The sequence below is a fragment of the Eleginops maclovinus genome, chromosome 14, assembly GCF_036324505.1.
Source record: "Eleginops maclovinus isolate JMC-PN-2008 ecotype Puerto Natales chromosome 14, JC_Emac_rtc_rv5, whole genome shotgun sequence".
NCBI lineage: Eukaryota > Metazoa > Chordata > Actinopteri > Perciformes > Eleginopidae > Eleginops > Eleginops maclovinus.
Genome location: NC_086362.1, coordinates 2,799,031 through 2,824,178, shown reverse-complemented (window position 1 = coordinate 2,824,178; position 25,148 = coordinate 2,799,031). Strand labels below are relative to the sequence as shown.

Sequence of the window (25,148 nt, the reverse complement as noted above, 5' to 3'; positions counted from 1 at the left end):
AATTAAAAAAGTTTCAAATTTGACTGAATTTAGTGTTTTTTTAAACTTTATTCAGTTTAATGCATGGAGAATTCACAGTTTGACCATTTTTGTTCATTTTCCCATTTCAATACACCTTATTATGTTTATTTTGTGTGTATGTGTCCAAGTATATCATGCATACATTGTTTATGACCAGCAGAAACCACTTGTGTGAGCATAAAAATACCCAAAAAAGTGCTGTGATGATTTTTTTCCAACGTTTCGAGCACAACTCATGGATATTAATGGTGGTCTTGGAGTTTTTCCTCATGTGACTTTGTTTTTAAAAGATGGTTTATGAGACACAAGGTGGTACACACACACACACAACTTGCATTATAACTGCCAAACGACTTGACAGAATAAATCACTGCATATTCATCAGTGTCTCTAATCACACGAGGACATCTCCACAACAACATCAACATGTTGTTATGCAAATCATTCACAGACCTCCACAGTGTGTGTGTGTGTGTGTGTGTGTGTGTGTGTGTGTGTGTGTGTGTGTGTGTGTGTGTGTGTGTGTGTGTGTGTCCCTTTCCCTCTACCTATCTCTCCCTCTCTCGGGGTGAGTGACACAGACAAAGACCGAGTGCTCTGAAATGGTCCGTTTGATTCCTGATGGTCGATTCGCTTCAGACTTATCAACATCTGCCCTGCAGAGCGGCACCGTCTAAACTCTGGAGGCTGGATTCACACACACACACACACACACACACACACACACACACACACACACGCACACACACACACACACACACACACACACACACACACACACACACACACACACACACACACACACACACACACACACACACACACACACACACACACAGAGCTGGAAAGTCTTTTTAGAATGGCACAGTTGGGAAAAGCACAGGTGTGAGTAATGAATGCTGGAGTTTCAAGGTCCAAATATGTTGCATGCCAACTCACTTTACTGTGATATTCTACTTTACATGTATTTCTGCATTTCTCCATTGTGTCACCTGCTCTATTGGATGTAATTTTAGTTGCGTCTTCATTATATTGCATTGTAGTATATGTTGCACTGTTGACTTTCATTGCCAACAGCTCTGCATTTGATAAATAAAGGCTTTATATGTTAAACCATGGCTTAGGAGACATCGTTGGTGTTATTAGAAACACTTACTGGAGATCTGCCATACACAATAGGACAACATAAGGATTGTTTCCAGAAACAAACCTGTGCAATTCTGTAAATCACTGATTTAAATTTAAGGCATTTATCTTTTCAGCTCTTTTTTTATTGTTATTGTTTTTACTTTATTCCAAAGAACTGTGTGAATTTGCCCCCATAGTTGCTAAACCTTCGATTGAATGCACACTACTTTGATATAGTATCTATCAGAGCACCCACACTCCTTCTTTTCTGCTTTATTTGGATGCTTTGTGTATTTGCTGTGTACTATTGCTCGTTAACTTCAATGTCATAATCGGGTTGGCCACGCCCATAAACGTTTCCCTCCACCAATAAGATTGATCTTCCCCCCTCCATCCGGATCCTTTAGAAATCCACCTCCTTGTTTTGGGATGGGAACATGCCCGGACACACACACACACACACACACACACACACACACACACACACACACACACACACACACACACACACACACACACACACACACACACACGGCGCTGGTCAGTGAGTAGAGAGAGTGCTTTTCTTCTGCGCAGAGCTCATTGAGGAGCTGACAGAGTGTGCGCGCGGACCGAAGCCTCTGGTTCTCCTGAAACTCCAGATTATCCTCGCTTTGACTCCACCGAGGACACGTTGGACTCTCCGGACTGTTATCCTCTGTATTCTCTGGGCTGCACCGGGCTTTTCTCACAGGTTGGTGTGTTTCCCTTTTCCATGTGACAGGACTTGTTGTCAGTGTGTGTACATCTCAAAGTGTTTACATCACATTTTGACTGAGGTCAAGCTGTGTTTGAATCGTGTGTCTGCTGCGAAAACATGTGACATTTGCATTTTGTATTTGTTTTCTCATTATAAACTTAAATGAAGTGGGTTTGCATGCTTGTTCATGCCCATGTGATAGTATAAAGAAATGGTACTTGCATGCATATATGCAAAACCAATAAAACGTATGGAAATGAGCATTTAATGGGGAAAATGTAATATATTCCGGTAAAAATGTGTGTTTGCAATGTGAATTCTTACTTAATTTAACATTTAAACCAGTGAAAATGTGAAAGAAGTCTTTTTAAACAGTATTTGGACTTTTTTCCAAGTTTTACAACATGCAACTCAAACTTCGCTGCAGAAAGGTCCCGCTGCTTTCCCTCTTTTTTCTATATCGGCTCCTCATTAACCGTCCTCAATATGGAGTTGGAGGCAATTAAATCAAGTGGTGAATGCGTCACGCTGGGACAGCATATGGTGTGTGTTGATGTGTGTGTGAGAGAGAGAGGGACACACTGACGTTTCAATTGGCTCGTCACGCTTTAATTGAGTAATTGAAACCTCTGTTGTTGAGCGTGTGTGTGTCTGTGTGTGCGCGCCTATTGGCCACCAATTGCGTAACCCTTTCTACAATATGCTTATGATATAATGTTACCAATTAGTGTGTGTGTGTGTGTGTGTGTGTGTGTGTGTGTGTGTGTGTGTGTGTGTGTGTGTGTGTGTGTGTGTGTGTGTGGATAGTGAACTGATAATGGATCATGTCAAATTTAGCTTTTATTTTTAACATTTTAAGGACTTTTAGGTCGTGTTTGCTAGTGATGAAAACCATGTGATCTGATAGAAACCTCCAGAACAACTTCTAAATGGTCCTTGATTTAGACTAAACTGTGTCCTAGGAGTCTAGTGACTTAATTCCACTTTTATTAGGACTGTATGCCCAGAGGTATATCTGGTTTCGTCTGAACAAAAGTCCAAAAAGTCACTTCCAATTCACCTTAATGTTTCTATAATAAGATTGGAGGAGACCAGTGCCGTGTTGTTCTCTGTCGGGCTCATAATTAAAATAAATGCAGAGCGCTCCACGGCCAAGACAGCAGCCGAGACAGCTAATGAAATCATTTTACAGGCAAACTTAAGCCAGGGCCCGTTTCACAAACCCATAAAACAGTGTTGGAAGAACACAATGTGTCAGGTCAGCTGTGAACAGGAAAAAACATTGGCTCTCCTCCAGCCGTTTCACACAGCATCCTTCCTCCTGCTCGGCTGCCTGCAACAATCCATCCTCATGTGTAGCCTTCTGTTATTATGAGCAGCCAAAATAGCAGTAATGTGCATGGTGAAAACAGCTCTCAGTTATTGACTCCCCCCGGACATTTTAATGTCTCCTGAGTGCTTATAAAGGTCCCGCTGACTCAATTAAAGGCTCAAATTGGCAACTGGAACACTGTTTTGTCAGGGAATCAAATAAAGTGACTGAATTGGTTAGACATATTCATATGACCATTAATATATTCTTAGATTCCTTGTCATTTAACAAGGTTTCTAAGTTTAGGATAAGTGTATGCCAATCTAAAATCTCTGAAAAGGATGTGCACAATTGTAAAATCCTGACATTTGCTCTTAAAAAAGACTGCAACATGAAGAGAAAGCACAGTGGGACCTTTTTAAAAGCATCACTGGACAGCCTTTGTAAATAAGTGCCTCGTATATCCAGAAATGTGACGGGAAACTCTGAAGTCTTTGATTATTGAAACCAACGGGTCTTGAGAAACAGTTTGGATTTCCCTGAAAGTTTGGAATCCTTTCCAAAGTATTTAGTGTTTCTCAATAATATACCTAAAAGCATGCGTTGCAAATTGGATGCACACTGAAATGATCTCCTCCACTTGCTGACTGTGACAAAATGTTCCCTAATGCACCGTTAACTTGTTATATTTAGGTTTATGTTTGAGGAATATCACAATCCTTAAAGAGCTGCTCTCCTCCGTGCACTCGGGGGGGAATGTGTGCGGTTTTTAATTTGTTTGTGTCTCCTGGACTCAATGTGCTGGAAAGCTGTTGAGCAGAGGCACCATGTGCAGCCTGGCCCTGACAGTAATCAGTCAATGAATAATGAACACACACACGCACACACACGCGCACAGAGACCTGCCATTGACAGCTGTTTGGTATCTTTGTGTGTGTATTAACTCTATCAGTGGAGTGCAGCTGCATGCCGGCCTGCAGCAATTACGTTCTCGCTCAATAAGAGCCAGCACTGGGAGGAGGAGGGGGGGTGTGTGTGTGTGTGTGTGTGTGTGGTGATTAACTTACTCAAAGGATAGCCGCATGTTGTGTGTGTGTGTGTTTCGAGGCACATATGCTTTTTGAACTGTATGTAACATAAACCAGCGCAGGGACTTTAACACGAGCCTCCAGGAGTCTCACACACACACTGAGAAACACTTTTTACCTCCACACACATCTCAATGACATTTTCTCAGTGTGTCAAGCTTTCCACAACACTCACTTTCCTGCACAGACATGCACACACACACACACACACACACACACACACACACACACACACTCACACACACAGTCAGACATATGCAATGCTCTGTGTATTTATCCTGCCATGTGACCCAATCACTCTTTGAGGTCCTCAAAGGCTCTGTTGTGCTATGAACTCCATTCACACACACACACACGCACACACACACACACACACACACACACACACACACAGACCTCATAAACACTCGCTAACCCCGTTAGTACCCACAGGCCTTCTCCCCACTGCCTTTTCATGCTTAATTTGCTGCTCAATAGGTCAAGAGAAAAAGCAGACATCAAGCGAACACACACGCAAAATCCGTCTCGAACACGTTGAGTCATGCGGCCGTCCTGCGTGTTTCCCCGACAGTCACGACTTTCAGTGATTTAAAGAGTCATAAGGACATGAGTAAATCCGCTCTCTTTAAGTCAACAACGCCCTCATTGTTGGTGCGGTCTGAAGCAGCGGCCACATGTTTGTCAGGAAAACGCTTTTTAATCACTACTTAGGTTATTTGTCATCCGTTGTTTAGGGAGCGAATGTTTTCAGGAGCGGGGGAAGAGGTCAGAGCCTAAGTAAAAGTGGAGTTACTACAAGCTATTTAAAACATCACTGTGGTATCCTGACTATCAGCTTGGTACCGTTTTGAATTTATTTGGCTTTGGAATGCTGAAGTAAATGATTGAATTATTTCAATATTGACAATTCGATGTAACCCAGAAACCAAATGCAGATAAGGAGGAAAGTCCCTGCCACCAAACAACAGAAATATTAAGCAAACATTACAGTCCAGTGACTCCGCTGCTATAGTGCTAAGCACACACACACTCCTCATTTATATCCATAACGACAGATTACATGTGAGCACAGGTGCAGGCGGAAACAGTTTATCCTGAATTGATTCACATCTGTGGGATGATTCTAGGTCTCTATAAACCAGCCGCCACTAATCGTTATGCTAAGCTAGGCTAATCACATGCTGATTCTAGCTCCATAGACATTAGATTGGCATTGATAACTTCTTCCTTCTCTTCCCTGCAGGCTCTGGTGTTTTCCTGGTGATGACCTCACTGCTGTTTCCTGCCCACGCTGCGATGAAGGACCTCTCCTCTTCCTCCTCTCCTCTCAGCACCCTGCTCCATTACCCGAACTCCAAATCCTCCGTCGCACCGTTCTCCCCGTCCGCCGGTGCCGCCTCCTCGCCCGGAACCACGCTATCCTCGACTCCGATCTCCAAACCTCAGCCCTTCTGCCTGCAGACCGGGCCGCACCTCATCGCCAGCATGCAGCTGCAGAAGCTCAACTCGCACTACCAGAACCTCGCCGGTGCTTCTGCCGGACACCCAGCACCCGGCGGCGCTCAAAGGGGCTTCGGTGCCTCGCCTCTGGGCACGGGAAACCAGTTGCTGGGGCCGTCTGGAGGCCTGGGTGGAGGTGGTATGAACATGGGGAACCAAAGCACCGGTGCAGGTGCAATTATCGACTTTGACCCCGTGGACGAGGAGGTTCTCATGTCACTGGTCGTTGAGCTCGGATTGGATCGAGCCAACGAGCTGCCTGAGCTCTGGCTGGGTCAGAACGAGTTTGACTTCATGTCAGACGTACCGGCCGGATGCTGACCTACGAGGAGAAAGACTTTCGAGATGATTGACAGACAGAGAGATCCACTGTCCCTTTCCTTTTCTTGGTCCATACGAAGAGGAAACTGAAGCTGAAATACAAAGAGATAGAGATTAGAAGCACTCTCTTGTTCCTATTTTGTGTTTATACTCTATATGCAGACGGATAAGAAAACAAGACAGCTTTTGTTTGTTGTTTTTGTAAAAGCAGAAAGAGTGCATTGTTCTTCTCTAGGATCAAAAAGCCCACCTGATGGGATTAAGAAGTCTTTTGTTGCCTCATTGCACTCTGATTTCTTGGTTTTCATTTGAAGGAAAACCTCCAAAGCAGGAGCAGAAACCAGGACTATTTCTGCCGCTGCTCTGTAGTAATGGCTTAATGAAAACAAGGTGATTGACGGCTGGTTGGAGACGGTCTTTGGAAACACACCTGTTGGACTTTCACAGTGCTGTACTCTCTCAAAAAACATGACATTATGGGAGGTTTGTGAAGGATGACAAACACTACGGTTCCTGTTTTCTTGAAGGACAATATTAGACTCTGGTCTCACGGGAAAGAGCCTCCTGTCTCTCGCCCTCACAAAGATCACAAAGACACTGATTGTCTGAGGACTGGTTATCTCAATGTTCTGTTCTTTCTTTCCTCTTTTTTTTTTTAGTTTGAGTTAAGTTCAACCACTCTTATTCACAGAACATGTTATTTAAGACAGTGGCTGATATCCATCTGGACTTGTTGACAAGGAGCGCTTCTGTAGCGCGTCTATAATCAGTTCTCCTTTTCTGAACATAATGAATTAGATCAAGGGGAATCTTCCGAAGCATGGGACCTGAATGGAGTTTCTTTCTCTGGAAGCAGCCTCTTTTAAAACTGGGCCTTTTTTTGGGTCATGTGAGATGCTGATTTTGTTTTCTGGCCTGCAGTGTAAGAACATTGACCCGGTTGGTGTCACTGACCCTTAATAGCACTTCCTCTTACATGGAATAACAAGGTCTTGTTAACCTAATGGCAATAATGGACAGGTTCAAAGTGCCCTTTGCCTTTTTTGTTTTTCCTGTTTTACCACGTTTCATGTTTGTGTCAAAACAGTTTGTTTAGCCCCAACAAACCTTTACATGATATCAGTGTCCCTGATAAGGAAGTGTTTTCTGTTTGGTCATCATCAGGCATGGAGGCGGCTGTTTGCACATGGCAGATTTTAAGTTAAACACACACTGTGGTTTGGTTTCAGCAGTGCAAGCTTTAGGACGGTTGGAGTTGGACCAAATGAGCTAAAAAGCATCACAACAAGCTAGCACTGCAACTACTGTCATCCATATTTAAGAACCTCATCGTTTTTGGATTCTGTTGAACGATTATAAACTGTCCAGTGTACAAAAAAAAAAAGACTTTTGTTTTTGCAATCACTCTCTGCTAAACATTTGACTTTGGCTACTTGGGGAAACGTTAGCATTAGCTGTACAGTAGATCTGTATGGATAGCATGTGGCTAAACTCTTACAAGAAACCATGTTTTGTGAAATATACTTTATAATATCAATAATAAAATAGAAGTTTTACAAAACAATGCCAACTCAAACTCCAGCTTTTTCTCTGGCTCTTTTCTATCATACAAGTAAGCATTGAAGCTAACTCGGAAGCTAACTCATAAGAGCTACTGAGCTCACACATCAAATCAAACTCAATGACAGGACAGGACTGCTTGTTCAAATAAGTGAAGCTGATTCCTTCAATACTGAATATCAAAACAAAGCTAGTTCGCCTGCAACCACTTTTTATATTTGCATTTACTTTATTGGACTTCCTTGATGCTGCCATTTGTCTTTAAGTTTGTCAAGTTCGCTCTCCATCCACCTGGTGTTTGGTTTTACCTGGTGTTGCACACTTATGGTTGGGAAATACCCAGGGGTTAAACTGACACCCACCCCCTCCACCTTTTCCCACCTATAGCAGCTTTACTGAGCTGTTTCATGCTGCAGATTGAACCATGTTAGCACGGGGGCTGTGACCCATACCTGTTGTGGTAACAAGAGCCGGGGCTTGAACTGCGAAGTTGGAACAAAGGCCTTTCACTCTCAACCTGGTGTGTCTGTCATCCTGGGCATTGTGGCTCTCCTCTTGGACCACACACACATGAAATAACACACCTGTTCATATGCAAACTGAAACTAAACTACGTATAAAGGCATCGAAATAAACCCAGCACACATGCAGGATGGTATTACAGCAGGGAAACGGGAGTAGCAGCCATGAAACAGGCACTTGTTCAATTACACACACGCACACGTACAAGCACACACACACAGATAGTGATGTCAGAGTGTCTGAAAATGCAAGTGTGTGAGGGGAAACTATGAGCAGCAGGTATTACGTCTGCAGGAAAACCGTTGGTAGAGGAAAAAACACGCCGAGGCTCATTAATTTATTTAGATTTAGACAGGTCAGTTTACACACACTCAACGAGGCCGTTATTTTCCCTGCACACATGCTTCCTTACATAAATTTTGCCGTCGATTATACGTTTCAGTTACACTCAATGAACTTCCTTCTCTTTCTTTAATGAAACGTGAGAAGCAGTGAATAATGAAAACTCGATGAAGGAGTAATTTGACAAATTCCTTTCTTAAAAAAAAAAAGGATTTCCCCGCTTTTATTCAAAGGAGTAGCTTCTCATCGCTTCAGAATCAAAAAGACAGGCGCGCTGATTCCACCTTATCCTCCATCTCATCGCCTAAGTGGGTCAAAATAACATTCTTCAGATTGAAGACAGTCTTGTGTTTGCTTCCATCTGCTCGACTTTTTTTTAAAGCCCTTCTTGTGAGTGTGTGTGTGTGTGTGTGTGTGTGTGTTGTTTGTGGTCTGGGCTTGATCCCAGCTGAGTGAATGTTGCTTTGCCTCCCCTCCTCCTCCTCCCCCTCCCCCTCCTCCTCCTCCTCCTCCCTTGAGAAGTTCCCTGGTCGAGATGTTTGAATATTCTGAGTGTTTTCATTTCCTCTTCTCCTTGACGCCCGATATTGCAGTTTAACCCCGGCGGTGACCTCTTGAACCCAAATATTCCTCACAGCTATTTGGTTTCTAATGACAAAAGCGTAACTTCAAGCAAAAATATTCCTAATTTTTTGTTTAAATTGAGCCTGGAATACCACGTAAGTGCATTTAAGCAACTAAATGATCACAGAATACGTTGGTATTGACCCACAAATCTCTCGTAAGTTGTTCGAATTGCGTGTTTTTGGGTAAAACTACAAATCCTAAACTCAAAACAGATCATTTTCAGAGTAAACTACAAGTTTGAAGTCTGAATTCCTGTCTTTTTTCTCCATAATTAAAGTCATATATTTACCATATTTGCAAGCTAGGACTCTTCAATCAACAGAACACTAATAACCAACAAGTTTAATAATTCATTTCTGGTTCAAAACATGTTTTACTAACTGGCAGACTGAAGAAGATGCCACGTACAGCCATTAAGGGTAGCACAATCCTCATATCCGGACCGCCTAACCTCCAAAATAACACGTAAAATGAGTGTATTTCTGTTTAAACGTCAGAAAACGAAGATGTTAAGACGTTATTTCCCCATTTCAACCATTAAACGGATTACAAAACCTTCTTTATTCACTTGTTTTAGGATGTTGAGGTTCGTCCTGTGCTCTGGATCTGCGTCTCGTGGTCTCTACAACATACAAAGTGGATTTACAGCTTCCATTTGACAGCAGTGATTTGTAGCCTCCGAGCCTCAGGGTCATGAAAAATGTTCCAGCACATGAAGGCCTGTGAAAAGCCTCGACATGAGCGATGATATATCTGTTAAAAGGTCTCTGTTACAAGGTTCCCTCTCCGCACGTAATGAAAATGTTCATCCAGGTCTGCTTGTGAAACTGAAGCTGATTTAATCATCATATTTACGTTTGAACCTGTAGATAAAACATCTGACTCTGTGTTTTATTTTCTGTTTCCTTTTTTCCAACGATGAAATGAGTATTATTCAAAGATGATTTTTAAAGCACTTTTGCTCGACGGCTCTCACTTGTACATCTATATGAATATGTAAATGATTGAGATCATATATGAAAAAAAAAAGCTTGTATTTTTGTTACGGCTCTGAGTTTTGGGGGAAATAAAGAAAGTGAAAATTGAACTGGAGTGAAGGTGTGTGATTTAAACAACAACACATGTATGTAACATATGTACTATGTTCCAGTTTTCATTGAACTTGTTTGATGTTGTTAGACTTTACTACAATATATTAACCACCTAAGGTCTGAATAATAGCTTCAAACATGTTTAAACAAAGCTAATTAAGTGTTTAAATTAGACATTATGGTACAAGGCTTCTACCTAGTGGCGTGTAGTGGTAAGTACACTTTAAACAACGTGGCGTTTAGACACTTTAAAACACCTGGAAAACAAAAAGGAAGCTATATAACACATCTTTTACATCTTCAAAGGGACAAAAGCGACTAAATTAGTGCATATACGATTATTTTGTACATATTTATATCAACATTTCTGTCCAATAAGGGTTTTAAATAAAAAATGATTCCCTGAATTGTCAGACTTCAATGCAGTGCTGCCATCTAGTGGCGACAATAGTACTGACAGTTTTACTGCTCCTGAACGTTGCATTGTACTGCCGTAGACATTTAACGATGAGCCCATTTTAAATACTTTATTGAATGTTTGATATATATATACAGGGTGCGATTTGACAAAAAAACAGAGGGGGGGATGTTTTTTTTAATTTATTCATAGACAAGAACATTGGACTTTTAACTTGCATAACTAGGGAGAAAAAAACGCAAAAAGTAGACAGGCCCTTTTTTCGGGTCCGTGGATTAGTCCCCATCACAACATGGCAAAACTTTTAATAACCCATACATGGATTTCTATTCAACGTCACAAAAACATGCGTACGCACTAACAGGCAGAAAGCACCATAGAACAGCATCAATGCTCTCCATGAAAAGACCCTCCAATTAACTTAAATCAAACACTCAAAATAATTCACTAAATAGCACAACGTGCTGTCAACACTCAGGGACAGGTCTGGAAAACTAGACAAAGTAAACAGTCGGCTCTGGTGACAAATTTGTGGTGGCTTTTTCGTTTTTCCTATCGGGGCATTGTCTGCAGCATTTCGGCCCTCTTCTATCCACAATTCTGCAAATGGGTCCTGTAAAGTAAGATGATATGCTGCTCTGAACGCGTTTCATGTTTGGTTCAGCGCTGTTTTTCCTGCGAAGTTCCCGCACAAAAATGTTACAATGTTTTTGTGTTCGATGACGTTCAGAAATATGCACCGTCTGCCAGAAGGCTGCTGAATAGCCTACTCTGATGTAAAGACACTGAAGATCGTTAGATTTCAAGAGTTTAAGTAGGCTAGCAGTTAAGTTGCATTCATCGCTATCAAGGGGGGGAAATCCTTGTCCCCACTGGAGATAAAAATAATTTAGCAGAGGTAGGGATAGGAAAACCAGAGGGGGGGAAATCCTCACCATCCCCCCCTACAAATCGCACCCTGTATATATATATATTTAATATATATAATAAATATGACTCTAGTAACAGCTGTGCACAATAGCAATAAAACAATGCATGCTAATAGTTAAGGATGACCAATAAATCATGAAGTGTTTATTGGGAAAACCACTTTTTTTTAAAGAGTGTGTGTGTGTGTGTGTGTGTGTGTGTGTGTGTGTGTGTGTGTGTGTGTGTGTGTGTGTGTGTGTGTGTGTGTGTGTGTGTGTGTGTGTGTGTGTGTGTGTGTGTGTTTCTATGATGAGATCCATTTTAATCCATGCATGCTGTTGCCATTAATACTATCAGCTGGACTTTATTACGCTCTACTTCTTAAACAACATTGCAGCCTTAAGACACCCAGTTCAAACACACGTCACCTCCTTTATTCCTTCAACTTTTAGTAATATGACCCCAGAAATGTGTCTTTAATCCAAAATAACTTCCTGAAGAGAAGTGCTCACTAGCAGTGTTTATAAAGAAGTGGGTCAGGAACTAAAAGTTGACGACTACTGATGTGAGGAGACACTGCTGAGCTTTTACAAATCGTTGCAAAAAATGTGTTGAATTAAATTTAGGTCAGTGGGTTATTCTGCAGGCACTTGTTGAACGGCCCTGAAAACAGACTTGTGCACACTCTAAAGAGTTAGCTTTAATAAAATGGGTCACTAGAGATAAATGTGTGAATGCACAGCAGCATTTCTATCAGATACAAATAGGCTTGTCCCGGGGTTTGGGATTTGTTCCTGCAGAAGCCTGGGGGGAAGCAGCGTTCAGAGATAGAAAGATGGCATGTGTGCATCAGTAGGAGTTATTTGGCAGAGGAAGAAAAGACCCGGAGGAGATTTATCTCACTGAGTGTAAACAGGACTGGGCTCTGCCTGTCACACTGGCATTTCCTGCAGGACAGCAGTCCAAAAACACAGAGAGAATGAGAGGGTGGAGGCACCAGCAGCAGGGCTGAATGCAGGGAGTATGTGATCATTTACATTTCGCTTAATCACTCATGCACAAAGACCTGTTTTTTATTATTCAGCTGACATGCAAGGGGATAGGTGTCCATATTTACTTTGAATAATGAAACTGGATTGCATGTGAACTGTTTCACATAATGGATCATTTGCACATGACATTTTTCTTATTCTGTACTCGAGAAAAATAAATATACTTAACATATTTTAATAATGTAAATGTTTCTATTTTATATTTATTGATCCTAACTTTTGTAGCACCTGCTTTTTGTTTCAGTACTGTGTTTACTGTTATGCATCAACATCAAAAGCTAATTCCTCATGTGTGATATAATAGCAATACAACCTTTTGTGGCCCACTTTTATAAATAAGGTACTCTTATTTGAGATATTGATTTCATGTTATTATTATTTATTTGTTTATTTTCATTACTCAACAAACACATTAATGCATCAATAATCAGAAGTGTAAAGTAACTAAGTACTGCAATTAACTTTTGAGGTACTTGTACTTTACTTGTGTTTGCATTTGCTTCTTTTTACTTTTATTCCACTACTTTTATTTAATACCTTTAGTTGCTAAGCAGGATTGATGATGTGAAATATAAACAACCCTTAAATCAGACTTTAGTTACACCTGGAGTAAATTCACAAGCTACCCTGCACTGCAGTATACAAAGCCATTCAAACTAGCTGCACCTTTACCAGCTGAAGTGGGCGAATCTGCAGAATGATTGCTTCTACTTTTGGAACTTTAAGTATATTTTGACGCCAAAATGTTTGTACTTTAACTTAAGTAACACTTTGAATGCAGCACTTTTAGTTATAACACAGTATTCCCTCACTCTGGTACTTCTACTTCACTTAAGTACAAGACCAGAGTACTCCTCTACCACTGGTATTTTTGGCCCTCCCAGTCTGCCGTAGTCGCACTTATCATCGGATACCGGAAGCCGTGAGGTCCTTTCCCCCGCAGACTCCAACATGGTGAGCTGTTCTTCCTCACGATTCCTCTCTGAAATAATCACTAAACATCTCTTTTTGCCGCTATATTAGAACAAACATACACGTCCTAGTTTGAAATTCCACATCTTATAAACGGATCGATGTCTAAATTGTAACGAAAAGCTTCGATGTTTGCTCTTTATTGATGATTTAAAAGATGTTCTCATCCTACTCAGGTTTTCCACGGGCTTGTTAGCATGTATGTTGCTATCACTGTTAGCTTGTTCATTTATGTAAAAAAACTGCGACTCAGTGATGGAAAAGTCGCTTTTTTGTGCGCGAGTTTTGCACATTTAGTTTCATTCTATAGTGTCAAAGTCATATTTTAAAACTAAATATATTAATGCTAAATATGTGGTTGTTAGCATTGCTAGGCCGCAGCCTGATATTTTGCGGCATGTTAGCACATGATGCTAACACTGCTAACCCTAGTTTAATATCTAATTACTTGTGTTTCCAGCATTGTATATTCCGTTTGAAGTCATTCGTGATCTTGTGGCATTTTGGGACGTGTTAAGCGGTTGTTGTCCCGCAAGTTAACCGATTTTGTCCTCTTTTCCTCCAGGCAAGAGGACCGAAGAAGCACCTCAAGCGCGTCGCAGCGCCAAAGCACTGGATGCTGGACAAGCTCACTGGAGTCTTTGTAAGTACCAACATCTAACAGTGAATTTATTGTAAATCATGTGTGGTCAGGTGTGATAAATGTGGGTAAAATGGTACATTTCGATGTTAGGGACTCCTGTATGTAGGATGTTTATGTGTGCACAGTGGGCAGGTAATGCTCACTTATTGACTTGTATTTGTAAGGGACATTTCCATAAAGTAGTATTTATTTTAAATGCCTGATTTTGTAAAACTGTAGTGGTCCAATTTGGGGTTTCATCTATGTTGATGCTCTTAAGGATGAATTGCAACAGACAGGGCTTGCTCACTTAGAGTCTACTTGACCTTACTTATTGAATACTTTATATAACATTTACTTGTATTAAACTTTACTACTTGTGCTTCAACTAAGACTTATTACTGCAGTCTTTAGAAGTGTTTCCCATCTAATAACCAGCAGTCAAAAAGACTTAATGGGAAACTTGTCATTAAAAGTCTTTATTGGGCAGCAGAAATGGTATTCTTTTAAAGTTCCCTTTCATATCAGAACTCTTGAATCCTTTTATAGTTTATAAGAACACATGCTTTATTTTTAGTTAAGAGGTTGTTGGCTTGAAATGGTTTAAAAAGCACAGATGTTATATCGCTTCTAAAGAGGGGTAAATAGTTGATCTTCAGGTGTAGTCTGTGATGCAATTATGTTTCTAAACCCAATAGACACTTAAAGGAATGTGCAGAGTTTCTTCTTCCAGATAATAATACAACTGTCCATCTTTCTCAGGCTCCTCGTCCTTCCACCGGTCCCCACAAGCTGAGGGAGTGCCTGCCCCTCATCATCTTCCTGAGGAATCGTCTGAAGTACGCCCTGACTGGAGATGAGGTGAAGAAGATCTGCATGCAGAGGTTCATCAAGATCGACGGCAAGGTCCGCACCGATATCACCTACCCCGCTGGATTCATGGGTGAGTTTTCTCAAATTCTTCGGAGCTCATTTCTTAAAGATTTGTCAGTCAATGTTAAGAGTTATTCACATACTCTGCAGAATGAGTCCTTGGTTACGGTTCATGCTTAGATTTGAATAATCATTGGGTGAAGTACGTCTGAAAATGGATTCTGTGGTTTTGATGTGAAGCTTATAACTTCCACAATACATCTGTCAGCGATCAGGAGAAACCAGGAGCAATGATGATTACATTTTGGTTTTGATCAGAAATGAGCTGAAAATACCCAACCAATCCTCTAAGAAGTTCTGAGCTCCAGCTACAATCATGTGTTGTCAGATCCTGTTAGAGGCAAGTGTATACCTGAGTCAGGCAGGGGGGGCAGTGTGACCAAGTTCTGCAAGTGTGACTGAAATTTGAGGCTGTCAGCTTTCTTGTTCAGATTTCTTCTGAGGAAAGTGGCCTTTTCAGAGTCTAGGAACAAAAACATGGGCCCTGTCACTTTGATCGAGTCAGTTGCACACTTTCCTACAAGTTGCTTTTCTAAAATGTCGAGCTTTTGTATTTTAAGTCCCAAAAAACACTTTATCTAACTGGACTGTAATGGATTTTAGCCCGGCATGCGTTTGTCAACATTCGATTCCTCTTAAGTGCACAAGTTAGTCTGGTTGAAGTTTATATCATTTCTTAGGATGCAGCCATTTGAACGAGGGGTTAGTGATACCCAGACGCCACAAAGGATGTGAGCATGTCCCATTTGGTTAGATTTTAAACTGGGAGAGATTGAGAGGCAAAGATTTATTTTCTTTGGAAGTGCATTACCTTAAACATGAGTTGAGGGATGTTGTGTTGTCTACTTGCTGTCACGCCTCCTTCATACCTCCACTCACCTTGTCACTGGTCAGCAGACACCATGTGGAGGTGTGGAGTTTTAATTTCAAAAGCCAAGGGATGCATTGCAGGTTCACAACCGCTGCCTATTTATATATTACATACTCACTCTGGGCCACTGGCAGAAGTAGAGTAAGTCTATGGATACGCTTTAAAATGCTATTGCTACACTCTTTATTCTCTAGAATTGACTAAATGTATTTGTGTTTCAGATAAGTAATTTAAGTGTGGCTTTTTGAGAGGAAGGGTTTCTGAATTGTGCGTACGTTGGACTGTTTTTGTTGAGGCTTATGGCTTTGAGTTTGTCCAAAGCTGGTATTTGAAAGATGTCTACTAAGATGAGATGTAGTTTTGGTACAATAATACACTGTTGGCTGAAAGTAAAATGCCTTGCAGTGCAGTTAAGGGTCCCTTAATTCCTCTGAAACTTGAGATAAATTGTGGATACTAAGATTGTTTTCTGTTCATCCAGATGTGATCAGCATCGAGAAGACCGGTGAGCACTTCCGTCTGATCTACGATGTGAAGGGACGTTTCACCGTCCACCGCATCACCGCCGAGGAGGCCAAGGTAACGACTGGTTGACACATTTTAAAGCCTCAAATTCTGTACCTTTCACTACAGTTTGATCCATTACTCCTCTATCCTATTATATAATCAGTCACCTACCATTTAAAACAAGAAAGCATTAGAGGAAAGTTCAAAAACGCACAAAACATTGATTTGTTAGGTTGTGGTTATAGTGACAGTGCTGAGATTTGACTGATTAACAAATCTTAGTCATGGGAAGGCTTTTAAGGATTTGGGTTTTCTTCCCTCTTGCCAAAAAGGATCAGCTGTGTTTCAAACTGGTTAAATCTCCTAAATATTCTGGTGAAATCTGGTTAAAATCCTCGGCTTTGAGGAGCATTACAACAGCAGATTGGTGCAGATTTAATTCCCCCCTCTCTCGGTCTGTTTCTGTTGCAGTCGCATTACGTTTCTGTCCTCAGACGTGCTTTCTCCCACTCTCCCTAACCCGCCTCCTCTTCCTCCTGCAGTACAAGCTGTGCAAGGTGAAGAAGCTGATGGTCGGCACCAAGGGAATCCCCCACCTGGTGACCCATGACGCCCGCACCATCCGCTACCCCGACCCCCTGATCAAGGTTAACGACACAATCCGCATCGACCTGGACACCGGCAAGATCACAGACTTCATCAAGTTTGATACCAGTAAGTCCTTCTCACTGCTGACGATTATAGGGGTCTCTATAGGTGTGGAAACGAGCTCTAAGCGAACCTCTACTTTATTTATAACTCTACCTAGCTGTGCTGTAGGAGGAGTGCTAACCCGAGGAGCTATGATGATGATTTTGGTTTTGATCCGCACTGAAAATACACTACCAATCCTCTAAGAAGTTCTGAGCTCCTTAAATGAAAATCTCTGGTGCTAATCTGTCGCCTGCTGAAACTAAAAGGGGTGCTGTTGGCGCTCCATGGAATAGTTGGACGGCCTTCTGATGATCCTCTGACATGGTTTCTCTCTCCTCCCTGCAGGTAATCTGTGCATGGTGACCGGCGGCGCTAACTTGGGGCGTATCGGTATCATCACCAACAGGGAGCGTCACCCTGGCTCCTTCGACGTGGTGCACGTTAAGGACAGCTCCGGCAACAACTTCGCCACCAGGCTCTCCAACATCTTCATCATCGGCAAGGTGAGGACACGGGAGAAACACCCTCTCTTCAGTCTGAGGACAAACTGTATTTATTCCCTCAGATTTCAGATAAACTCCGGAGCTATGATGATGATTTTGGTTTTGAGCAGCACTGAAAAAACACTACCAATCCTCTAAGAAGTTCTGAGCTCCTTAATAAAGAAAACCGTAATCAGAAATTCATTTCTAAGATTCACTTTAAAACCCAAGGTCTCATTTTACTGTATCTCTAACCCTAACTAAGAGTATTTCTTACCGTAGAGACAAAAAAGGAGACTACAATAAGACACTTGAATCAATTTGTCCCCTGCTCGATCTAAAATAGCTAATGTGTGCATGGTTGTTACTCCTTAATATAGATTGAGGTCCTGAATATAGGACAATGTTTCCATACAGGAGCTAGGTCTTCATACAGTGTCTGCAGTGACATTTATTCTGCCGCTGGTTTGACCAGAGCTGTCATTCTGTGCTGCGTGACATTTATTCCGCTGTGCCTTTCCTCACCTTAGAGACGCCATCAGGCTTTGAGCCGTCTCCCCTTTTTATAAATACTGTTGTGGTTAAATGTCACTTTTATTTAAGAGTGTCCTCTTGGCTGCAATGAAATGAATTGAAATGTAAATAAACCTTAATTTGAGAATGTTGAAAAGTGGTCAAGAATCCCCAATGTTTCCCCCACTGGTGTTTTCAAAATAAAAGCCCTGATTTATTCAGTTTATCAAAAACGAGGAAGAAAAGCACACCTACATGTGTTGTTCTTTTAGGGCTTAAGGTGTAACTACTACATTATAAATACTTGTTCTAGATAAACAGCTTAAATACTCCTCAATAAGTTGATGCTTTAGGTGTGAAATGGTTGCAAATTCTCCCCTCCGTATGTAAATACTGCTTTTAATCCACATAAAATGCAGAGTAACGCCACAAAACACGACTCTGTTGCACACTTTGCCACCTGCATCCTGTTCCCTTTGATCCCCACTAACGTATCGCTCTCTCTCCTTCTCTCCCCTGTCTCCAGGCCAACAAGCCATGGGTGTCCCTGCCCAGAGGAAAGGGAATCCGTCTGACCATCGCCGAGGAGAGAGACAAGAGGCTGGCCGCCAAGCAGGGCAGCAGCTAAAGAGGACCACCGCCCCCATGGTTTTCAAATAAACTGTTATTTACAAAACACTTCACTGGGTCGGGTGTCTTTCATTTCCCATCTATGCTTCCTGCACACACAGCTGCACATGCAGGGGGAAGTCACAATGCCTCTGAGGTTAAATGCATGTCCAAATTCACTCAAAACTAGACCTCCAAATGCTTTTTATTGACTTGGCGTGTTTTAGAATCTGTGCACCGTCATATGAAGTGGTTTAAAATGAATTGCAGTGCAGAGTTTAACAATAGTAAGAGTTTGTTGTCTTTAAGCTAAAATGCAAATATTCCCTGATCTACAAGTGATTGTGTTTGATAATGGAGCTGAAGTGAAGCTGGTTGATTGTTCCTAGCGGTCCCTTTGCATCGATGGGGTAAAAATGAACTGCTAGTCGTACTCTTCTCCTGACCAGCACCTGAAGGCAGCCCATCCTCCCTCAGATCTAATCCCTCCATCCTTTCCTCTCCATCCCATCCTGCACGCATCCATCTGTTGATACTCCTTAATCCCTCCCTCTGCTCCCTCCTTCCTTTCCTTTCTCCAGTCTCATCCTCTCTGTATCCCATCCCCCCTTCTTCCTACCTTCCATCCCTTCTGTTTCAACATTAGTTTCCTCTATCCTTTATTTTTCTCCTTCCCTTGTTCCCTTCATTAAACCCTCACCTACTCCCTTTATAGTTTACTCCTGTTTTTGACTCATCCTTGTTTCCTGCCTTCTATCTTCACACGTTTGCACCCTTATTTACTTCATCTTTATTTGCAACCATCCCTCCTTCCTTTCACCCTTTCCTATATTCTTATCGACATTTCCTTACACTTGTCCTCCCTGTCTGCTGCTCCATCTTTCCCTCAGTTCCTTCCTTTACGTCCTTGCTTCCTCACCCACCTTTACATCCTTGCTTCCTCACACTGATTCCTTAATTCTTCAACCATTTTAAAATCTTGTTTCCTTTCCTCCATCCTTCAATCGACCTCCTTCCTGTCCTACCTTTCACTTCTCTCAGTCCATCAAACCTCTCCTAACCCACCTTTCCTTTTTTCAACCACATCTCGTACTCGTATTTCACCTCCCGTTCGCTCCCTACACTCACCTCCTTCCTGTCTCCCTCCATCCTCCCTCTCTGTTTTCTGACTTCAGTACCAGTCCATATGGTGACTGCTGGGATACAGCCTGCTCCGCGCTGCAGAAACCTGGCCTGGCACACACCACCTCAGTGTGTGTGTGTGTGTCACATATCCTGTCCTGGCCCTCACTCTAACCTGTGAGTGTTTCAGTGAATCCTTCTCCCCTGTGACTTTCCAACCCCGCCTCTCCAAATGCACGATGCATACCATAACACACGACACACAGCAGGAATGCCTGTGTGTTGGTGTGTGTAGCCTCCTGTGTGTACTGTAATCCATCATTTTGGCAGCAAGGTGTGGGGACAGTAAGGACAGTATGAGTGTATTCAGATTGTTTACTGATGTTAAAGTATCAGAGTTAGGATGACCTCGATTTAACTCCAGGCGTTTAAGGATCAGTGGGCGAGAAAATGAAGCTGCAGATAAAGTTTGTGGCTTATTAACAAATCAGAAGTGGCAGCGTCGTTGTCCCCGTTCTTTTTTTTTATAGGCCTGGGACCAGTTCTTGTAAACAAACACACACACTCTCACACACACACGGTCTTTGAACATTTGAAATATGAGGCTTGCCAGACGCACGCTCTGCTCTGGTCCTGCTCTGCATCCCCTTGTGAGCAGAGCAACAATCACATTTGATTCTCACACACACACACACACACACACACACACACACACACGCTACAGTCACACAGGCTTTGAAGTGTGTTTGGCTGGATGGTGAGCTGCAGAGAAAAACATCCACTCAAAGAGAACCATTAAGTTAAATTATCTGAATAGGGATTAAACAGCTGTTTTCATTCACACCAACAGCCTTTAGTCACTTTAGATGCTTTTAATTTAATGCATTTATCCCTCAAACATTCTCCATTTGGTACAAACATCACAGCAGAGGCTAACTGCTGCAACAGCCCAAAATACAAGACTCTCAGAAGCTCAGTTGGGTCTCCAGCACGTTGCATCACTGTGGAGCGTATTACAGGATCTTAAGTCCTGTGTTTTCATACTTGGAACATTTAAATTTGTGTATAAATTCGGGGTTTGTTTTCAGCTTGAATCATTGCCTTTTCAGTTCTTATGCATCAGCTGTGATTTGTATTTATGTGGTAATTCTTTTGTCTCTTCGTGGCAGTTTTGGTCTTTTTTTGAAGTCATTTTGCTTCTCACGTCAAGCTGTGTCGTTGGTTTGGTCTTTGCACTCCTAAGACTTGTTGTAGTTCTTTGTGTCCTTTTCTAGTCCATTTGTAGTCCTGTGTATTTGCAGTCCAATCTCTTTGTAGCCTTTCTGTTTCTCTTTGTAGTCTTTCTAGTCCCTTTGTCGTCCTTCTGTCTCCTTGTAGTCTTTTCTAGTCCCTTTGTCGTCCTTCTGTCTCCTTGTAGTCTTTTCTAGTCCCTTTGTCGTCCTTCTGTCTCCTTGTAGTCTTTTCTAGTCCCTTTGTCGTCCTTCTGTCTCCTTGTAGTCTTTTCTAGTCCCTATGTAGTCCTTCTGTCTCCTTGTAGTCTTTGTGTCTCCTTGTAGTCTTTCTGTCTCCTTGTAGTCTTTTCTAGTCCCTTTGTAGTCCTTGTGTCTCCTTGTAGTCTTTTCTAGTCCCTTTGTAGTCCTTGTGTCTCCTTGTAGTCTTTTCTTGTCCCTTTGTCGTCCTTCTGTCTCCTTGTAGTCTTTTCTAGTCCCTTTGTAGTCCTTCTGTCTCCTTGTAGTCTTTTCTAGTCCCTTTGTAGTCCTTGTGTCTCCTTGTAGTCTTTTCTAGTCCCTTTGTAGTCCTTCTGTCTCCTTGTAGTCTTTTCTAGTCCCTTTGTCGTCCTTCTGGTCTCCTTGTAGTCTTTTCTAGTCCCTTTGTAGTCCTTCTGTCTCCTTGTAGTCTTTTCTAGTCCCTTTGTAGTCCTTCTGTCTCCTTGTAGTCTTTTCTAGTCCCTTTGTCGTTCTTCTGTCTCCTTGTAGTCTTTTCTAGTCCCTTTGTCGTCCTTCTGTCTCCTTGTAGTCTTTTCTAGTCCCTTTGTAGTCCTTCTGTCTCCTTGTAGTCTTTTCTAGTCCCTTTGTAGTCCTTCTGTGTCTCCTTGTAGTCTTTTCTAGTCCCTTTGTAGTCCTTCTGTCTCCTTGTAGTCTTTTCTAGTCCCTTTGTAGTCCTTCTGTCTCCTTGTAGTCTTTTCTAGTCCCTTTGTAGTCCTTCTGTCTCCTTGTAGTCTTTTCTAGTCCCTTTGTAGTCCTTCTGTCTCCTTGTAGTCTTTTCTAGTCCCTTTGTCATCCTTCTGTCTCCTTGTAGTCTTTTCTAGTCCCTTTGTAGTCCTTCTGTCTCCTTGTAGTCTTTTCTAGTCCCTTTGTAGTCCTTATGTCTCCTTGTAGTCTTTTCTAGTCCCTTTGTCGTCCTTCTGTCTCCTTGTAGTCTTTTCTAGTCCCTTTGTAGTCCTTCTGTCTCCTTGTAGTCTTTTCTAGTCCCTTTGTCATCCTTCTGTCTCCTTGTAGTCTTTTCTAGTCCCTTTGTAGTCCTTCTGTCTCCTTGTAGTCTTTTCTAGTCCCTTTGTAGTCCTTCTGTCTCCTTGTAGTCTTTTCTAGTCCCTTTGTAGTCCTTCTGTCTCCTTGTAGTCTTTTCTAGTCCCTTTGTAGTCCTTCTGTCTCCTTGTAGTCTTTTCTAGTCCCTTTGTCATCCTTCTGTCTCCTTGTAGTCTTTTCTAGTCCCTTTGTAGTCCTTCTGTCTCCTTGTAGTCTTTTCTAGTCCCTTTGTCGTCCTTCTGTCTCCTTGTAGTCTTTCCTAGTCCCTTTGTAGTCCTTCTGTCTCCTTGTAGTCTTTTCTAGTCCCTTTGTCGTCCTTCTGTCTCCTTGTAATCTCTCTTTTACATTGTAATAGTTTGTCTCTTTTTGTGGTAATTTTAAGTCTGTTCCCGGTTTGAATGTGTCAGCCTGTAGGTGAAACCAGACGGGGGTCCCTCACACTTTGGGGCCCGTGTCTTTCCACAGCTGTAACGTCTGAAGGAAACTCAAACTGATGCTATGGATCAAAGCGACGGAGTTGCATGCAGAGGGAATAATAATCGTGGTGAGGCGGATCGAGAAGAAGGAAGTAATGGAGGTAGATTTGAAGTGAGCGCCCTTTGCAGGAGTAGAGAAGTGGGCCGAGCTGCTGAAACAATGAAGTCAGTCATCTGAGGAGGCGTGGGGAGTTGGGGGGAGGGAGGGAGAACGGGTGAGGACAGCTGTTTCTAATCAATTGCTTCCATGTGATTGACGGCCTGACTGACTGCCGGCTGATTGGTTGACGCCGGCCGAAGATCGCGGGCAACTTTTTTTCTACAACTCAGTTTGACCTTCCTTACTTCGTCTGTTAATTGACATGTTGGTTGTCATGGCAACTGATTGGCTGGCCCAGCAACGACACTCTTTTTCTTTCTTTTTTTGCAGTGCCGTGGTAAGTGTTTTCGGATGACGTAATGCGGCCGCTCCCTTCCGCTTCGTCTCTCTTTTCTCCTCCAGCCTCTTATGCATTGCTTGAATCAACATTACCCCCACACACACACACACACACACACACACTCGTACACTCATGTTGATGTTTTCAATTGTGTCAATAAAAGGCAGTTTATGTTTAAATTCCTTCTCTTTCTCCATCCCCCCTCTTCCTAGGACAGACACAGACTGCATGAACAAAAACATTTAGGTAGGCCAAGTTCACGTCTGGGAGGGGTCTCTGAAGGGGGGCCCAGGGGGCGCTCTGAGGGCCAGATGTGAGGGGGGGGAGGCGGGGGTACGTTCACAGGCCTCGAGAAGAGGAACGAGGGAGTTTTCACAAGGCTCCGGAGAAAGTCCTGGAAAGTGTTGCAGAGACGTGCGCTCGAACGTCATCGGGCTGTAAATTCACCTCCAGCTGCAGGACGAAAATGGCCGTTAGAAGCGAAGAAAAGAGCCATTAGTTATCAGAAAATGAATAGGAGTAAAACGTATCTAAATGATGTGAGGATTTAAGTGAATCAGATGTAAAACCACCAATTTGATGGTAAATCTGAAGGGTTGCATGATAAAATAACCTTCCTTTTTCAGTTGTTTCTCTTCCCAATAACAGTTTTTCTCCTTGTTAAATATTAGATGTAGCGTTGCCTCCTCGGTACTCAGACAGTTTGAGAAGAGAGGATCTGAAAAACAGCTCGTAGACACGCTGCAGCAGGAGGAAGAGTCAAAGGTCAGATCGGTTAAAAAAAAACGCCTGAAAGGATGAGCAGATATTGTTTGCTTCAGATTGTTTCGACCCAATCTATATCTGTTGTTCTGTAAGACAAACACATCCCGAACAAAAGGATCAATTCACCTCTCAGCCAATCAGTAACCTCGTCTTGACCTGCATAAATCTTGAGTCGTCTGATGGTGATATAACAGTGATGTAATGCACCTTTTTAACCGGAGCAAGGATTTGTTTCTGTAGTTTCTGCTGAAGTATACATTTACCTATTAAAACTTTTGAAGAGCACCTGCTACGTGTGCTAAGTGTGCTAGCAAGTACTTTGGTGTTAAAGTAAGCTATTCCTATGCTAACGTGCTAACTTTCGCAGCTTACTTATGAGCAGATAAACACAGATTTTAAACAACTCTGATCTTTTTTCAAGTGTTTAAAAGCTCTTCAAAATATGTAAAATTCAAATATTGGATGGATAAAAAAGCTGTACCTTGTTATGGTTTGCTCATCTATGATTGAACCCTCTTTCTGTCTACAGTTTCTGCGATATATTGAGCAAGAAATGACAATAAACAAGGCGAGAAACCAATCAACGGCTTTGATCAAGAGGGGAATACGTCTTTTACCTCCCTTTTCAGCGGGAGTCAAAGATGTGGGCGTCAAAGATGTGCTTCAAATGACCAAATGATGGATGATTCGTGCCAAAATGCTGACATGCAATGCATAGACATGGAAATACTTGGTTATAATGTCTTCAAAGCTCCAGGGAAAGACATATTATTGAACTAATCAGAGGAAGTAGATTCTTCACCTCTCATTTTTGGGGAATTAAACTCTAAATTCATGCGTCATTTCTCCTGAGAGGAGGTGAGCAGAGGACGTTTGTGAGATTTACAGCCGAGGATGTGAACAGCTGGCTGGGGGAAACGGTTGTGAAGCTGAAGGAAATAAAACTCAAGAGTCCGGGAGGGGGGCCCACGTTAGAGGCCCCGAGATG

The 25,148-nt window shown here is 42.2% G+C and overlaps 2 protein-coding genes and 3 non-coding genes across 5 annotated transcripts; all 5 read left to right on the top strand.

The window, feature by feature from the left end:
• The first annotated feature begins 1,675 nt into the window (after positions 1 to 1,675).
• On the top strand, positions 1,676 to 10,247 carry cited1 (Cbp/p300-interacting transactivator, with Glu/Asp-rich carboxy-terminal domain, 1). Its single transcript, XM_063900796.1, has 2 exons — positions 1,676 to 1,882; positions 5,532 to 10,247. Exon 2 carries the CDS (start codon positions 5,552 to 5,554, stop codon positions 6,107 to 6,109), a length of 558 nt encoding a protein of 185 aa, XP_063756866.1. The 5' UTR covers positions 1,676 to 1,882; positions 5,532 to 5,551; the 3' UTR covers positions 6,110 to 10,247.
• A 3,263-nt stretch (positions 10,248 to 13,510) lies between these two features.
• rps4x (ribosomal protein S4 X-linked) lies at positions 13,511 to 18,901 on the top strand. Its single transcript, XM_063900902.1, has 7 exons — positions 13,511 to 13,584; positions 14,168 to 14,245; positions 14,987 to 15,167; positions 16,510 to 16,607; positions 17,078 to 17,249; positions 17,574 to 17,731; positions 18,750 to 18,901. The coding sequence occupies exons 1-7, from the start codon at positions 13,582 to 13,584 to the stop codon at positions 18,849 to 18,851; spliced, it is 792 nt and encodes a 263-aa protein (XP_063756972.1). The 5' UTR covers positions 13,511 to 13,581; the 3' UTR covers positions 18,852 to 18,901.
• Positions 15,385 to 15,462, top strand: LOC134876399 (small nucleolar RNA SNORD61). Its single transcript, XR_010167448.1, has one exon. It is a non-coding gene; the product is annotated as a small nucleolar RNA SNORD61 (small nucleolar RNA).
• Positions 17,375 to 17,445, top strand: LOC134876396 (small nucleolar RNA SNORD61). The gene has a single exon (XR_010167445.1). It is a non-coding gene; the product is annotated as a small nucleolar RNA SNORD61 (small nucleolar RNA).
• On the top strand, positions 17,813 to 17,883 carry LOC134876397 (small nucleolar RNA SNORD61). The gene has a single exon (XR_010167446.1). It is a non-coding gene; the product is annotated as a small nucleolar RNA SNORD61 (small nucleolar RNA).
• Positions 18,902 to 25,148: the final 6,247 nt, after the last annotated feature.